This window comes from Nicrophorus vespilloides, unplaced genomic scaffold (assembly GCF_001412225.1).
Source record: "Nicrophorus vespilloides isolate i.1.1-1 unplaced genomic scaffold, Nicve_v1.0, whole genome shotgun sequence".
Lineage (NCBI taxonomy): Eukaryota > Metazoa > Arthropoda > Insecta > Coleoptera > Silphidae > Nicrophorus > Nicrophorus vespilloides.
This window is the reverse complement of record NW_017100090.1, coordinates 345416-362506: the sequence shown is the minus strand read 5'-3', so window position 1 is coordinate 362506 and position 17091 is coordinate 345416. Positions and strand designations below refer to the sequence as shown.

Below are 17091 nucleotides of genomic sequence, written 5' to 3'. Positions count from 1 at the left end.
AAAAATGAAGGTATTGTCGAAGTAAATCATTTAAGGGAAATTTATGGATTCTCATCGCAATTTTTTTTTTAACTATAATTGATGATGTGACGGACTACTGGGTCTTGTGTATTTCAACCCGTGAAATCATAAATCTCATATACGAAATACACCACAAAAAAAATGAGTTTACATATTTGAAATATTTTGACAGGTCCTATTTGAAAATACATTAAAGTTGTATTAAAAAAAAGAAAGTTAATTAACTAATACGAAAGATATATAACTAATTTACAAATCATTGAAAACTAATTTAATAAATAATCTATAAAATCTTTCAAACTTGGGAAAATCTTTTACTTTTCTGTAGTATCCATTAAACTTAATCAATTATTAGAATAAAAATATTCTAAGGGAAATTATTTTTGAATGTTGTGTTGTGAAACGTTATAGTTGAACATATTACGTAATAGCTAAAAATCATTATCTTTTTTAAATAAATAGCCCACATGACTAAAAACTAGAACTTTCTAATATCAATTACATATAAAAAAATAATAATTAATAAGGAAAATACTTGAAAATACGCATTAACTTGTAAGAGTTAATTGACAAATTGTGATATGTACATTAATTTTAATAATTGTATATTTTTATTTACATTTTTTTTGTTCGATTTTTAAGTACGAAAAAGACTTTTTATAGAACTTCAAGTTGCTTGAACAATTCAAAGTTCAAAGCCTCAATTAACGCTGTTTCAATATAACGTTACCTAGCTTTAAATATATCGATTTATAATAAGTTAATGTGAATTCGTTTAACGCAACTTTAGCACTAAAGAAAGTAACTTTCATGATTATTCTACACAAATATAGGTACATAGGTACAACAATAACTTGACGTTGAGGATTTACTATATGTTTCTGAATTAATGAGTACATTGTTGTTACATACAAATTTGGGGATAAACTGACAATGACATAATGCTTTTGATGTTTAATAGAAGGTGAATAATATGATTTAACTTTGCGAAGGTCGTTCGAGGGCTGTGTCGTTGCGGTCGGAGCGCGGTATGAGCAGAGGATTCCCCTCGATGGAATTGGATACGGTCCTTGAGGAACGCTCCGACCCGGAACCGGAAGCAACCGTCGTCGAGATGATCACACCGGATCAGGAATCCAGGGACAGCTAGCATAAAGAGAAGACCGTTTGTGCGGCAGATAGGTGAACGCTTCCAGAAAATGCCTGAAAGTTTCACGAAATGATCAATGTTTTATATGTATTCTGTTCCATTCTTTGTTGGTAACGTGCAGATCTCCGCTGTGGACGGCCTTAACTCATGCTCACACCCTCGTCATAGACCCGGACAGCTGACCCGAGGACCAGGAGGAACACACCCCGGATCCGGTTATCCCACAAATCATCCCCTTGCCCTTTGTCCGAGGCCATTGAGAGCCCATAGATTAGGTCCCTATTTACTAGACAATACATTACGTTTAACATTAACGTGGTAATACCACTCGCAGGATTCGACCTCATCGGAAGCATATATTTAATTAAAATCATTACGTATTCCATAACTGATCCCGCTCGGGTATGTGTGTATCTGGTTTCCTGCTGCTGCTGTTGGAAAGACCTGCAGCAGTTCGGTTCATATTTGCTCACTTTTCAGAATCCGAGCAACAGTAAATTAAATTTAATGTCCCGGCAGCAACTAAGTTGTGTATGTTTGCGTAAAGCCGAGCGTTACCAAACGCGTCCTGAATAATGAAAAATCCACCTCGGGCTGAGTTTTCTTCAATGAAATGACATGCCTACCCACGCTTTATCCTCAACTTAAAACCATGTACCGTGTATGTTTCCCTCCCAAGAAAAATGTTAAATAAATAAAGTAGAAGAGTAAATGCAAAGTAAACTTTACGAGTTTCCCTCGTAGTTTGGACCAGCTGGATAATATTCGTACTGTAGTTTATTCGTGTACATTTCACTGCATTTCCGTACACATTGTTTATTTAATACATTACACATATCACATATGTAGGATGCTGATCTATTTATTTCGAATCCATTGTTATCGTTTTAACTTGCTTTAAATGTTTATTAACAACTATATAACCATTGATGTGTAACATATGGATGTGTAAATATTCTACTTAGTAAATTGTAATGAATAAATTAAAAGTTAGGAACATAGGTTGTAATTATTGTACAATATATTAAACACTGTGTATTCTAAATATAATTTACGTGTATTATATGTATCATGGACTTAAGCAATTAAAAATTATTTTAATAAATATACTACAGCTATATCCATTTATAAATGACTTTTATTCACAGGTTTACTTCTAGTTTACTTTATTTAAACATACAATATTAAAGAATATTTTCATAAATTTACTACCAGGTTATATAATTATATTTATAAATGTATTTACTGACATTCAAATCATCTGTGCAAGGAAGACATTCAAAGAAATAATAGCTATTACTTAAATACAAAATAATTTTGTATATTGTCTATTTCAAATAATAGAAAATAAACAATTGTTATTAAGTTCTGGCTTAACTATATTTTAATGCTAACATACCTAAATATCATATTGTAAACAAATCATGAGGTTAAGAAACTAAAATAATCATTTTTAATGATTGTCTTTGGAATATTGTTTGTAAATCTGACACTACTGTCACCAAGACCGAAATATGACAAAAAATTAACAGATGTTGGGTGTACCTTATATAATTGTAACATGTCGAAATATAAAGTAATTATCGTCTCATGCTTTGCAACTTGATTTGAATATTGATCCTGAATACGTACAATTGAACTCTCATAATAAAATGTAAAAAAACGTACTTAATAATTATGTTAAGTTGAAATAACTGATGATCGTAAATTAACCGAAAATTTTGTACCATTTAAATAATTCTGTCTCCGAGTCAAAGGCAAGACCAAATTGTAAAATAAATAAATATTAAATGAATTAATACCACAAAATATGATTTTAAAAATAAATGAATATCCTTAGATATACTGCTCAAACAAGTTCTTGTTTTTTGTTTACAAATTTTTCAGAAATAGAAAATTCTCTCTGTTATGCATACAAACGTCGCATTCATCAATAGTGGTCTCTGGCAGTCTCTGGTCTCCTCCTTTAAGGCGTGAGTGGATGTAGGCTTGTTGACATAAACTTCACTTCAAAAAATAGAAGAAAACGAAGTCCAAAGACGTTAAATCGCACAATCTATATCAGTGGTTCCCAACCTTTTTTGTGCCATGCCCCACCAAAACCTTTCTAAAATTCTTGTCCCCTATGTAACATATACATAATACGCCATACGGTTAAAGTCTAGATGTGTAAATTTTCGAATTGCCCCCGTGGGGCCCACATTGAGAAACGCTGATCTAGATTCTAGGCTGACAATTCTGGTCACCCAAACGGGAGATTACACGATCAGGGCGGTGGCAATCGCAAGCCCCACAACCGTCTATAGAAATCCCGACGTTTGAAATCCCGAGTGTATCGAAATCCCGACGTTCGAAATCCCGACTATATCGAAATCCGGACAATGTCAAAATCCCGACTACCATAATCCCGACAATCAAAATCTCGACTATATCAAAATCCCGACAATCTAAAACTTAAGATTATTAATTGTTGTTATTTATTGTTAATAATATAAACTAATTATAATTAATGTTAATAATATAAACTAATTATAATTATAGAATATTTCTTATTCTTAAATTTTATAATGAATAAGTCAACGAAAAAAAAAATACAATAATAATTAATATTATTTGTTAATAAATAAAAACAATTAATAATCGGGTAAAAGAGCCATCGACCTAGGTCTTAAAAATATCTTTTTCAGTAACCGTCAACCTATTAAAATATAGTACAATAATTTAAAAATGTTATTGTAGAAATTATAATAATAAAAGACACAGTCGGGATTTCGATTGTTGGGATTATGGTAGTCGGGATTTCGATATATTCGGGATTTCGATACAGTGGGGATTTTGATTGTCGGGATTATGGTAGTCGGGATTTCGAACGTCGGGCTTTCAATAGACGGTCTTTCGGTTGTCGGGCTTGCGATATAGACCCGACCAGGGAATGTCTCGTGCAATAATGCCATCGTTTCATGTGATGTGTGACAAGTGGTCCCAGTCTATTGGAACCATATGCCCCGTTACCGTTTGCCATTGACTGTTACTACATTTCCAGCATCGTCTTCGAAGAAAAATGGTCCAATGATACCTCCAACCCAAAATCCACGCCAAATAGTGTCATGTTGGGGATGCAAAACTCATCGTTCACTTGTTGTTGCCCAATGAACCAATCGATGCTCTGACAACAGAATTTTTCGATTATTTTCTACACAGCTGATGCACTTGTAACATTTTAATTAAATTATCAGCAAAGCCGAGCAGATGTGTTATTTCAAATATTATTCCCTCATGTCTACTTTATGAAAAAGTTTATTTTTATTGTACTAGTAGAATGCAAAAAAACGGCTTAGTCAATGATTACAACTAAAAAGAAAATGGAATGATTACAAAATCTGAAACAATATATATTTCAATAAGAAAATTATAATAAATATACTAAAGAAATGACAATGAGTCTTAATTTATTAGGACTCTAAATCAGAATTCACTATGCGCATCATCTCAGGGATGTAATTTTATATGAACAGCAAAATTATTTTAATTAAAGTTGAAAGGTTTTTATTTGATTCAATATACAATAATAATTGGTGTAAATATTTTTATTAATTTCTAAAAATTAAACAAAACGTTTGGCTATTTTATATCCAAACAGCTTTAATCATTGTCGTCTACCAAAATGAGTAGACGTGAAGATCACCTGATATTCTCATACACGAAAGTGGATGCAGTTAAGACCACAAAATTATTTCATTCTACTCGATATAATTTCTAATTTACATTGAAAAAATACCTTAAATTACGTTAAATTTTGCATACAACCCGATATTCTTAGTAAATACAATGTGGAACCTCGTTCCAATTATAAAATTTAAATTGGAATTATAAAATGTATCCAATCATTGATCAATTTAATACGATATATTTTGATTATGTAAATAGACAATATTATCAAAATATGTTAAAATTTAAGATCAAAATTAAACATTTGCTTCAAATTAAAATCCTGATAATACTTTAAGTAACAAAAATTTACACTTTATAAATTGCAATTAAATTCCTAATACTATTTTAATTTAAAACAGAGTTTTTATCAATCAGGATTCATGAAAAGAACTATAACCAGTATAAAAAAATCATATAATTAACAAAAGTATATTCAACAAAATAAAAATAAAATTAATTGTTTCCCATTTCAAATACGAAACTTATTGCCTAAAATGAGTTTTCAAGTGATATTTTAGAGCTGGATTGCTTCTGTACTTTTTCTCACACATATCACATTGAAAAGGAAATTGATCTGTAACATTCACATATAAAATATGATTGTGATACAAAAACATAATACTTACCTATATGACACTTAATATGCTTCTTCAAATCAAGTTTTGTATTAAAATCCTGATTGCAAAAATTGCACACAAAACCATAGCCCACATTATGAGTATTTATATGATACTTTAAAGCTGCAGTACTTCTAAACTTTTCATTGCAAATTTTACATTGAAATGGAAACACATCTGAAAGAATAACAAAATTATTAGATAGTAGTGAAAAGAAAGAAATGTGTAACCTTTGTGTGATTTCATGTGTTGCTTCAATGTTATTTTTTCCATAAATTTAACATTGCAAATTGAGCATTTCAGCGCTGTTTGATGATTGTCTCTGTGGTACTTCAATGCTGGTGGACTCCTAAACTTTTCACTGCAAATATCACACTGGAAAGGGAACTCATCTAGAAGAGAAAATGATTTATAAATGCCAACATTTCATTCATAACTATTCAATAACCTTTATGAAACTTTATGTGCTGTTTCAACGACAATCTGTCATCAAATATAGCTTCACAGAAGTTGCATCTCAAATTATGTTCAGAGACGTGAATTTCAATGTGATATTTCAGTGCAGAAGAGCTTCTAAACTTTTTACCACATAGCTCACAAACATATGGAAATTGATCTTAAATAATCAATTGAGTAAAAACATATAATATAAAATTGTTAAATATTAACCTTGGTGTATTCTTATGTGTTGCTTCAATAAAAGCCTCTCTGGAAATGTTGCCCCGCAAAAGCTGCACTTGTTATCTTTGCTATCCACATGAACATTGATATGGTATCGTAAAGCAGGAGCACTCTTAAACTTTTCTCCACATAATATACATTCATGTATATATTCAGCTACAATTGTAACAAATTAAACTAAATCAAAATATTGTATGTACCATACCCATATGAACTTTCATATGTTTTTTCAGATGTGAATCGCTATTGAAGATACTATTGCAATAGGCACATTTATAGTTATCTTCGTAAGTCTGTCCATGCTTAACCAGAGTTTCTCTAGAAGCAAGTTCTGTGTAATGTTTACTATTATAACCTTCAACTGAGAGATCTAAAAACTTAAATACAGTAAATAAGATCTAGAAATACCTTTAAACAGCAAATCTATACTTTTCCCATAGTTCAACGCATTTGTTTCTGCTTGTGAAACTCCACAAGTATTACTTCGTTCCTTTCCCATTTTTTTTTAAATGAATCAACATCCGCCATAATGCTTACCACAAGTGCTGCCATCTTCATTTCTCTACAGCTAACAAGAAGGATCATATAAGTAAAATTAATTACTTTTCCAACAATATTATTTTTATTTATGCAACCAATATAACAAAACAAAGGAAACGCACAGATACTTTAAAATATACTTTATGTAATTCTACAATGCGGATACAATTTTGCAAATGGTTTTGCAGAGCAGCAAAATAAATCCACTAACTATTTGGAATCGTTTTCTTATCATTAATGAGTGTCATTCGTGGAGGAAGTAGTCAAATACTCCATGTATAACAAGTAGAAAAAAATAACAGATAAATCACAGCACAAACTCTAACAAAAATATTCTGTAAAATTTTATTGGAAACTAAGGCCTCCAGAGGGTGCCTGCTGTGTGGGGTCCTCAAAGACTGGAGGTTGTGGCTGAAATTGCTCAGCAGATAGACGGGTGAATAAAATACCAACACCTTCAATTAAAGCTAATAGGACGCCACCAATGAACGCACTGCCAGCCATTGCAGAGACACCATTTCTTGCTGCCAGAATACCACCAGTTGCTGCTCCACTGATAATAGAGTTCCATGGATCTTCCTTCTTGCGGACATGTATCAAAGCACAATCAATGGTAGAGAACAAACCACCCCAAACAGCAAAGTTGCCAGCAATTGTTGGGGACCTTTGTTTAATGGCTGTCATTGATCCAATCTAAAATTCAACTGTTAATTGCTGTTTCTGCATTGGTTGTTTGAGAATATTCACTAATCGTCTGTTGAATCCTGATGGGGCATTACGGAAACCTTTGATGCTTTGGAAGACACCTCCACCAATTAAACCCATGGTGAATGCACCTCCGCAATCGTCAACGATACGCCAAGGGCAAGGTTCTCTTGTGTATTCTTCCATTATGCAAGCCCCACAATCTTAACCTACAAATTATTGTTGTATAATTATTTCGTATCTTAGAGCTAAACTGAAACGATTTATTTGAAAGCTGATACAAAATACTTACTATAATCCTGACTTAAGAATAATTTCCTTTCCTATATGAAAATTGCACCCGAATTTATCTCTTTTATTTCTTGACACTCATGTCACAGGATTATGAAAGAAGCACGCATGTTTGAACTTTGACAAATTTTGTCAAAATAAATTAAACAAAAAGTAGTTTTAGTTTAATTTTAGCTTAAAATCAACAAATAATTTCTAATCCAGCGATTGTTGTAATTAGAAATAATAGGATAGATGTTTGGGGTGCAGTGCGCGGGAAATTTGAATTCTACTGCGACTCCGGCTAAAAATATACTGTAAAGATCATCTGCATTCTAATTATATTTTTAGTTTTAGTACGATTTAACACGCTTCAACACAGTTTGAATTCTATATTTGGGAATTTGTCCAGTGCTCGGCTTATAGTGACGGCAGTAAACCGAAGATCCTAAGGTGAAGCGCAGTTTTCATCCGCAAAAGAAGCTTAATTTACGTAGAAAGAATTGCATTAATTGTTAAAATGGAAGGAGCCGGTCAAATTGAAGCAAGTTTAGCGGTAAGTACTTAGAGTGATCTTTCTATTTGAGGCGTAGAATTAATGGAACAAATGCTTAGGCTAAGATCCAAGAATGCGAAGAGTTGAAAGCGCTTAACAGCAAATTGGAATCAGAGCTTGCCGAGGCCAACAAGAAGGCGGTGCAGCACAACTCCGAGACCAACGAGGTGCATAAAATGAAAATACACAGCGAGGAGATCCTAACTAAAGCTAAGGCCATGATCTTCGAGAAGACAAAGATCTGCAAGAACCAAGAGTTGCAGATCGAAGCTCTGAATGCGCAGGTGGCGTCTATGCGTGATGTCGTTTCGATCACGAAGAACATGCTGGAAATCAGGAGTATCGAAGTCAAGCATTTACAGGATCAAATTGATTGCATGAATGCCAAGGTGGACGCTGAGAAGGAACGTCAAACATTGGTTCACCAGAAGTTGGAGAACATGATCAGGATGAATGCGGATTTGAAGCGAGAATATGAGACACAGCTGTGTCTTTTCAACGCTTTGAGGGAAAGATATAGCGAAAGAGAACTGGCGAAAGACGTCTTGAACGACGCTCGTACTGCTATAACTCCGGAAACAACGGTCACCTCCGAGACATCCACGACACCGGAAGCTTCAACTAGCGACAAGAAAGAAGAATAAAGAATTTTAAAATTAGCTTAAGCGAATTGGATTTTATATTGATAGATTTTAAAGCATTAAAATACGAAACGCATAATCATTTTACAAGTTATTATTATCTTCAGATTTTCCTTCAAATGAAAAGAGTAACACGCGAAGTAAAATGAAAAACTCATGTGGCAAAGAAAAAAACTTATACACTTCTAGTGTATATCACTTGGGAACGTAAATAAACATAGTCATATAATTATAACGACGTTCTGATAAGTTAATATATTCCTGTTGAATTCTAGTCTAGTCTAATTCTGGTAAATTTAAAGTTACTGAAAAGTCAACACAATTCTTGTTATTTATATCACATATATTTATAAAACATGGACCGTTGGCCTATATATTTTGGGAAAGTAAGTATATTTTCTATATAAATAAAATGTAAAAAAAGCGAATACATGTAAATGTATCTTGAATGGACAAAATCAGAATCTGAAATTATGTCCTACTGTTTATTATAGAATAAACATATTTTTCATAGAATAATAATAATTTAAAACATAAGAAACATTAGCAAATAACAATAAAAACATAGATATAACAACAAGAAATAGATATTTTAAATTAGAATTCAAGCATTATTAATATTTTAATATTCTCAAATTATTTACAATTATGAAATTGTCATTATTAATGGAGGTTCTCTGAAAATGTGTATGAAACTGATATTATTCAAAATGCATTTTTTCTAGTAAAATGGTTGAAAAAAATCATAAATATTATCCACATTGAGCCATAAATATTTACATTTCTAAACAAATACGTTTCTAATTAATTTAACAGTTTCAGTTCGTTCTAATGGAACAATATAAAGGCTACAAGGAGGGGTTAGAAATGTGCGTCTACGAAAGCGGGGGCGTCAGGACGCCGGTCCAAATTTCTAGCAGGACCGCAGGACTTGCAATAAGTATGGAGCGCGACGATATCGAGCGGAGGGAGCAACCCTCATATTTTGAAGCGACCGACATTCTCCCTTATGCCTAGGGTTGATAGAAAGTGCAGGGAAAGTTCGTGATCGGGAGCACATGAAGTTGAGATGGTTTTTGACGCCACATACGGATAAATGGTTTTGGTGGAAAAGCAGAACTTTTCCGCTTAAATGTTTCAATTTTAAGCGTTTTAGGGAAAGCGCGCTACCGTGAAAACAGAACTCGCAGGAGGCATCTGCGAGCTTTTCCCGACCGTTTAGTTACAAATTACCCCGCGCATCCACATTATCCGTATCAGCGGTAGTCATTAAAGTAAACACGTTAATGGAGGAAAACCCATTTTCCGCATTGCCGACGAGGATCCATTGCAATGCAGTATTAAGCGTTTTAGGGAAACTGCGCTACCAAGATAGTAGAAAATGTAGGAGGAAACGCAGGAAAATCCAGCTTTCGTCCTCAATTTATGGATTATTAAAAATAGCAATAATTAAATATATCCAAAGCTCTAATATCTCCATACAACAAAAAATAACGTTAAATGCACAATGTATGTTGTTTTAAACGGTAAATTCAGCTCAAAATCATTTAAATTGGCTTGCTTCAAAATTAAGCGTTTGGGGGAAACACAAGTACTAAGTGAGCAGGATTTTCAGGAGATATTTCTGAAACGAACGCGCTATTAACAATTAATTTAACATATAGTTAGGGGAGAACGGAAAATAAGATTCCGTCGAATTGTATTTGATACACCATTTGTCAATTGATCGCAATCAGTAATTTACGAAAATTGTTGGATATGGTAGGTATATCTGCTGAAACTCGAGCTTTCCACCGTTTTAGTTTTAAGCGTTTGGGGGAAACGAAAATACCAAGCCAACAGAATATACAGGAGGGAGAATGTCTGGTTACACAGTTTTCCGCGTGAAAATCGTATTGCCCCTTCCATCCACCCAAGCAGCAGTATTGAACGGTTTGGAATCACAATCTGAAGGACGCTCTTATTATCAATTTATTTTATGAATGAATATATAATTACGTAAACTAATCTTTATTTAAATAATTCATTTCTATAATAATAACAATCTTTAGTGCTTTAATTAAAAAAAAATACTTTCATTCTTCTATTAACTAATAAGATACTTTCCACGAAATTACTTTATCAGTAAAACTTCGTTTTCAGAAGTGAACAATTTATGAAACTTTTATCCAACATAGAAAATATTTAGGTAATAAACAGTCAAATTACATAGAAAATGAAATTATAAAATATGAGTCGAAAGTTGATTGTTTCTGCTGGTTTTCTCTTTCATTTAACAATTTCCTAGACGATATTATTGTTTTTAACACTGATCGATAACGATAACACTTCTTCCTAAATCAAAACATTTTCACTAAAAAATATGAAGAGCGCTTTTTTAAATCTTTACCTGTTAACATTTTTAAACTTCATTAACATTGTCTTCATTTTATTTATTTTTGTTGCGAACAGATTTTCTAAATCTTACACCAAATCTTCTGCGTTCATTATTTTTTTAACATCTTAATTAACATTTTATTGTATCAAGCTTCATTTAAACATTTTTTTTAGTAACTAGTATCCAAGTGCAATTACTGTTTACGAACAATTACAGATTTTGTTATATTACAGTTTTGTTATCATAAATAAAGTTAAACGAAAAATATATATATTTCTGCCCACAGATTATTTTATGGTTAAAATAGTAAACAAACTGTAGTTTTTGATTTAAAATAATCTTTCTACATGGCGAAAAAATAAGACAGAACATTAATTTAGAATAAAGAATCAAGAAATCGAAGACAACAATTATAGTGAAACTTAAGAAAATATCAAAATATATATAAATAAATAAACCAAAGAATTATGATTTATCCTAATTTGGGGCTAAGGATTCCTGTGATTATTATCCTTATTTTTATTTACATTATACACAGTGGCAGAACTATAATTCCGCCGAATCTTGCATTACTAAATGTAATACTAAAAGTAACTGTTCTCTAGGGTCCACGACTTTATTAATATTTTTCTATTTCAAATCAAGGAGGACCTCAAATAAAAAAAAATACCAGAAGCCATCTAATTTGTCTAAGTACTTCCAATTTGCATAGGCTTTATGAAAAATCCCAATCCATTTAGGGGCCCAAATAATGTTTTGCAGAGGGAGGGGGTGTGGACAATGATTTGAAGTTCCACAACTTATTATACATATTCAAATTACGATTAAATTAAACAAATCCATGAATAAAAAAAACAGTACTAGAGAATATTTATATAAATATAATTTAATGCATTCATAGTAAAAATTATTTATTTTTGTATTACACTTTTTTTAAATTTGTTGGTAAAAGGATATATATTTTTAGTATATAGAAGTTTAATAGTTTTATTGAAGATTTTTAATTAATTTATTTGGGTGAAGCTCTTATACTTTTTATTTATTAATTTTATTTTCATAAATAAAATAGTATGAAATAAAATTTATGCAGCATTATTCATTAATTTTGGGCAGAAAGATCCTTTGTGCATAATTGTGTCCAATAACGATTTTTAATAATAAATTGAATAATAATAATAATTTATTGGCCAGACATCAATACAAAAAAAGTACATTAAATAAATTATAATAATAAAAACTAAATGATAATAACAGCTCACTAAATAAATAAATTCTAACATAAATATAATTATGGAACAATAATAATATATACATATGAAAACTAGAAGAATGAGGAAAAAGCAGTGAAGTAAAAACAAGACGGTATCAATCGAGGGACATTGGGTATTGGAACAGTGATAATATGGGATATTTAATTTGGGAAGGATATTTGGGTTTTGAAGGGCCCAGAATTTAGAGAGGAAGACGATGTTGGACTGTTTAGATTAGTCATAATATTTTTAAAATCATCCGTCTATATAATTAAATCCTATCAGCAAATATAATAAATTAAGTTCACGTCCCAACTAATGTTATTTTCTAAATATTATTATAATCATAACAAAAATATCATACTTCAAATTCTTATGAATTAAACGTAGTTGATTTACTACACGCTTTTGTTCTGCGCGTATTTGTACGGCGTCCTCGTAGTCACGAGACAACATAAGAAATATAGTAGTCTTAATTAGTTAATAAAAACAATTTACAAAATTTGCAATTGAAGTAACTTTTTTAGCCTTAATATTATCATAAATCCCATATGTTCATCATCAAATTACAAAGAAAATCTTTTCCATAAAATATGCAGACATAATTTCAAAGAAGAAAGAAAGTTTTAGAAATATATCCCATTTATTTGTAATTATTATATAATATAAAAAAAGCTTGTGAGTTTTCTAAAAATATCTGGATATTTCTACTCTGAATTGTTTTAACAAATAATTGTACTCTTTTTATTGACTATAGTATGGTAAGTTAAATAAATATATATATGAAGTTAATTTATTATATGAAATAATTAAAATTTTTACATTCAATAATTAATTAATCCATATGTATAATAATGTAAATTTAATTATTACTTATTAAAATAATTTATATTATATCAATAAGATTAATTAGATTGTCTGCGTACAGAACAGAAATATTTAATTTCGTTTTTTGTAAGTGTTTTGAACAGTAAGCGGTTTGGGGGAAGCAAAGGCACCAAGACAACAGAATGTAGAGTAGGTGGTTACACATTCTCAAACGTTCTCTAACAAACAAAATGGTCGGTGTAGCAGCATTAAATGTATTTATTATTAATGATGATTCACTTTGAGCTAACAACATTAATAGAGAATGGATTTCGTCAGTCAATTCGAAGTTAAGCGTTTCTGGGAAGCAGAACTACCAAGAAAGCAGAACATCGAAGAGGAGGAATCTTGCTGCTGCTATCATTTAAAAGGCATTTAACAAATAAAGTGAGTTCATAGTGCTTAGGTAAATTTAATTGTTGTAGGCACCGGCGCATCCACCGTACAAAATACCTATTAAAAACCAATCATCCTGGATGATTACCATTGAATGGAGGAATGGAACTGAAATTCTCGCTTAAGCGTTTCTGGGTTAGACGGCTACCAAGATGCCAGCTTCTTGAGGAGAAATGCCCAAGACCTGAAAACGTTTTAGAAATTCAGTCGAGAATTGCTGTTTGTTAGACGCCACTATTAACGGTAAAATACTTTTCTATAATTCAACGTTAAGCGTTTTGTTCGGATGGGAGTAACAAGAGATCAGAAAGACGAGGAGTTATCGAGCCCGGCACATCCACCGAGACTGAAGGTTTTACCGTTATTGTTACTACTTGTTTCACAACGTAATGCGTTTAACTGCGATATTATTTTGATCGGGGTTTATAAAGCAGTTTACGTTATAAACGGTGTACATTTAGCGAGAGAATAATTTTTGCGCCGACCGTTTCAGTTTTAAGCGTTTTAGAGAAACGTCGATACCAGAAGAGCAGAACTTTCAGGAGTAAACTCAGATTTTCAGCAGTTGTTGATCAATACTCTCAGTGTGTCTGTTCATATTATTAATAATATGTATTAAAAAAAAATAAAAATATAAAAAATATATTATAATAAATAAAAATTAACTATAGAACGTTTCACCTTTTATATTATTAATATAAAAATACCTCGCATAGTCCAGATAATTAGTTCCGCCAATATTCTGGACTGTTTAAAACCTAATTAAGGAACTAAATACACCTATCCTCCAATTTACACGGTAGATACGTTCCTGAGAAAACATATAATTCTAAAGATATGCAAAAAACACATAATTTATTTTTTTTAAGTAGCGTGTAAGCGAAAACATGTAAAGACGGTACTTGTATAAAACGATGAATTGATGTACCTAACAAAAATAAAACGTACAAAAAGAAATTTGACAGGGATAAGACAATAATTTATCAATAAAAAATATTTTTTATACAAGAAGTTTTCTTTATTATTTATTACATTTTGAAATATTCAAATAGTGAATCCGAACTGATCGAAGCCGCATTATGAGATGTATTGATACATTTGTTTTAAAATATAAAAATTTTCAGTTCTTAAGACTAAAATATTATTAATAATGGTATTGCAATAAAAATAAATTTTAATTTAACATTACCATTCTTATAAACTCTTTAATATATAGTGTATCAATTTTATTAATATTATTCAATATATTTTTACTATTATTTGAAAATCTTATCATTGAATTTTGCAAATGTTTAATGCTGAAAACTATTCAGAAATATAGTATTTATGTTGGAAAATAATGAAGAAGAAACATCTCAAATAAATTAATTACCTTACCAGCAAAAAAGGGTGAAATATTTCAGATAATAAAATGATATAAAGGAAAAAAACTATGATTTATGAATAAAAGAATAATTTTGCGTACTATTGTACAATGAATACATATTGTTGTCTAGAATCGAGCTATAATCTTTGCATGGGGATACTCGCATGATTGTATTTAAAAGTAAAAATACAATCGATTTGATTTTAATTAATAATAAGTCTAACCACTCCAAAATAATAATTTATTATATAGACAAAATTAATTAATAGATAACTCACTTAATACAAAAATATAATTTATAATCTATTTAAATAAGGTAGATAGTAAATTATTTGATAAGATTTTATATAATATATTTTTTAAAAAAACATTATATTTATACATAGGTATTTTCGGTCTAAAGTTTATTAAATAATTTCGACGAATCTTAAATATCCTAACGTAATAATATTAGAGCAAGAATAAAAAAATATATATTCCGAACTTCTAATAATTGATGAATTAATTGTTTTTATATTACGCTAATAAAATTATTTGAAATAATTGTACATATCAAAAAGAATGATGTAAATATTAATTCACATTTGCTATTAAACCTTTCAACATTTTTTTTTAAATAGACAAAGGTATTTATGGACATAAGTTTATTAAATAATTTCGACGAATATCAAATACCTTTCAAACATAATATTTTTTATGACAAATTACATGTAAATTTACAGAGTTTGTAGTAATATTAGAGCAATAAAAAGTTTTGGAATTCGGAACTTCTATTAATAAATTGACCGTTTTTTATTACCCTAAGAAAATAATTTGAACCAATTGTGGAACAGGTACCTAAAGAGTATGATTCCAGAAAGGTATATAATAGATGTGAAACAAATATTCAGTCAGTATTTGAAGATTAGTTGAACTAGCACTTTAACATATCGACCAGAATAAAAATGCCAGCAATGAACAAGAATAGTAGATCCGGAGTACCAAACACAAATAACAAACAAGCTGCTCCTAAATGGAAACTTTGTTGCGAAGGAAAGACGGTGTTGTGTAAACTGCCATGCAGACGAGAGAGAATAAAAGTAATTAAGATTGGCTTGAAGAAAATAAAGAACACTGCAGATATGAGAAATAAATTGCTAATACGCAATAATATAAAATTTCTCAAAAAACAGGTGAAGATGGATAAAATGAATGAGCAGAAAACTCGCAGGACGATGCAGGATGACAATCATATAGAGACTGAGGAGGAAACTCGTAGCATCCCCAAAAATGATTAGTTTAGGGGCCCCAACTATCCTTAATCCGCCACTGGATATACACATATATATATATTTGTAAACATGTTCCATTTTGTACTTTTTTGCTTTTAATAATAAAATAAATAAATTTAGAATAAACATATATTCTTTGCTATCAAATTACCATGACTATTTTTGTACCACATTTTATATGTAACAATTGACGATAAGTTTTCTAATATTCTAACAATTTGTAATCAAGTCGTGTGATGTTTTTTACACTATAAAATTATTAAATTGTGGACTTATACCACTTATTATAATATGTGCCAAAAAAAGTATCTTTTCACACATTTTCCTACAAATGTTCTATGGACAAAGGGATTTTTTTACATAAGTTTATTAAATCATTTCGACGAATCTCAAATACCTTCGAAACATAATATATTTTATGATAATTTACATGTAAATTTACAGAATTCGTAGATATATTAGAGCAATAAAAAGTTTTGGAATTCGGAACTTCTAATTGATCGTTTTTTATTACCCCAATAAAAATAAATATTTTTTTTTTATAACTTTTATTATTTATTCACAATCAGCCAAAACTTTCTGGTAATAGCTCGAATGTTTTTTTGACCATAAGACAAAGAAAAGAAAATAAAAACAGAAAAAACAAAATAAATAGCATGGAGCGGAACAATT

At 30.5% G+C, this 17091-nt stretch overlaps 4 protein-coding genes across 6 annotated transcripts in view; 2 read left to right on the top strand and 2 right to left on the bottom strand.

Moving 5' to 3' along the window:
* The window catches only part of LOC108567563, a 31379-nt gene extending 29319 nt beyond the window's left edge, over positions 1 to 2060 (top strand). Inside the window, exon 4 of the mRNA XM_017928102.1 lies at positions 1014 to 2060. Coding sequence (XP_017783591.1) covers positions 1014 to 1171 — 158 coding nt within the window. The 3' untranslated portion in view covers positions 1172 to 2060. The remainder of the gene's footprint in view (positions 1 to 1013) is intronic.
* A 3225-nt stretch (positions 2061 to 5285) lies between these two features.
* LOC108567567 (zinc finger protein 501-like) lies at positions 5286 to 6701 on the bottom strand. Of its 3 annotated transcripts, none has more exons than XM_017928106.1 (7): positions 6610 to 6701; positions 6386 to 6550; positions 6169 to 6336; positions 5948 to 6115; positions 5730 to 5891; positions 5509 to 5676; positions 5286 to 5456 (listed from the first exon to the last, which is right to left on the bottom strand). In XM_017928106.1, the coding sequence occupies exons 1-7, from the start codon at positions 6677 to 6679 to the stop codon at positions 5365 to 5367; spliced, it is 993 nt and encodes a 330-aa protein (XP_017783595.1). In that variant the 5' UTR covers positions 6680 to 6701; the 3' UTR covers positions 5286 to 5364. The 3 variants fall into 3 exon arrangements, with proteins under 3 accessions (XP_017783595.1, XP_017783596.1, XP_017783597.1); XM_017928107.1 differs by having other exon boundaries at positions 6386 to 6557; positions 6610 to 6691; XM_017928108.1 differs by lacking the exon at positions 5948 to 6115.
* Positions 6702 to 7051: 350 nt separating this feature from the next.
* LOC108567582 (mitochondrial import inner membrane translocase subunit Tim17-B-like) lies at positions 7052 to 7831 on the bottom strand. The gene is made up of 3 exons (XM_017928130.1): positions 7718 to 7831; positions 7468 to 7634; positions 7052 to 7413 (listed from the first exon to the last, which is right to left on the bottom strand). Exons 2-3 carry the CDS (start codon positions 7609 to 7611, stop codon positions 7066 to 7068), a joined length of 492 nt encoding a protein of 163 aa, XP_017783619.1. The 5' UTR covers positions 7612 to 7634; positions 7718 to 7831; the 3' UTR covers positions 7052 to 7065.
* A 212-nt stretch (positions 7832 to 8043) lies between these two features.
* On the top strand, positions 8044 to 8971 carry LOC108567581. Its single transcript, XM_017928129.1, has 2 exons — positions 8044 to 8251; positions 8311 to 8971. The coding sequence occupies exons 1-2, from the start codon at positions 8216 to 8218 to the stop codon at positions 8893 to 8895; spliced, it is 621 nt and encodes a 206-aa protein (XP_017783618.1). The 5' UTR covers positions 8044 to 8215; the 3' UTR covers positions 8896 to 8971.
* Positions 8972 to 17091: the final 8120 nt, after the last annotated feature.

Bases quoted from the DNA above. Each gene is read 5' to 3' on its own strand.
- LOC108567567 (XM_017928106.1), bottom strand. From the start codon at position 6,679: ATGGGAAAGGAACGAAGTAATACTTGTGGAGTTTCACAAGCAGAAACA. The intron at 6,116-6,168 runs GTTAATATTTAA...TGATTATTTAAG, and splicing joins ACACATAAGAATACACCAAG to ATCAATTTCCATATGTTTGT. The intron at 5,892-5,947 runs GTTATTGAATAG...TTTCTCTTCTAG, and splicing joins GCACATAAAGTTTCATAAAG to ATGAGTTCCCTTTCCAGTGT.
- LOC108567582 (XM_017928130.1), bottom strand. From the start codon at position 7,611: ATGGAAGAATACACAAGAGAACCTTGCCCTTGGCGTATCGTTGACGAT. The intron at 7,414-7,467 runs GTGAATATTCTC...GTTGAATTTTAG, and splicing joins CAGGATTCAACAGACGATTA to ATTGGATCAATGACAGCCAT.
- LOC108567581 (XM_017928129.1), top strand. From the start codon at position 8,216: ATGGAAGGAGCCGGTCAAATTGAAGCAAGTTTAGCG. The intron at 8,252-8,310 runs GTAAGTACTTAG...ACAAATGCTTAG, and splicing joins AAATTGAAGCAAGTTTAGCG to GCTAAGATCCAAGAATGCGA.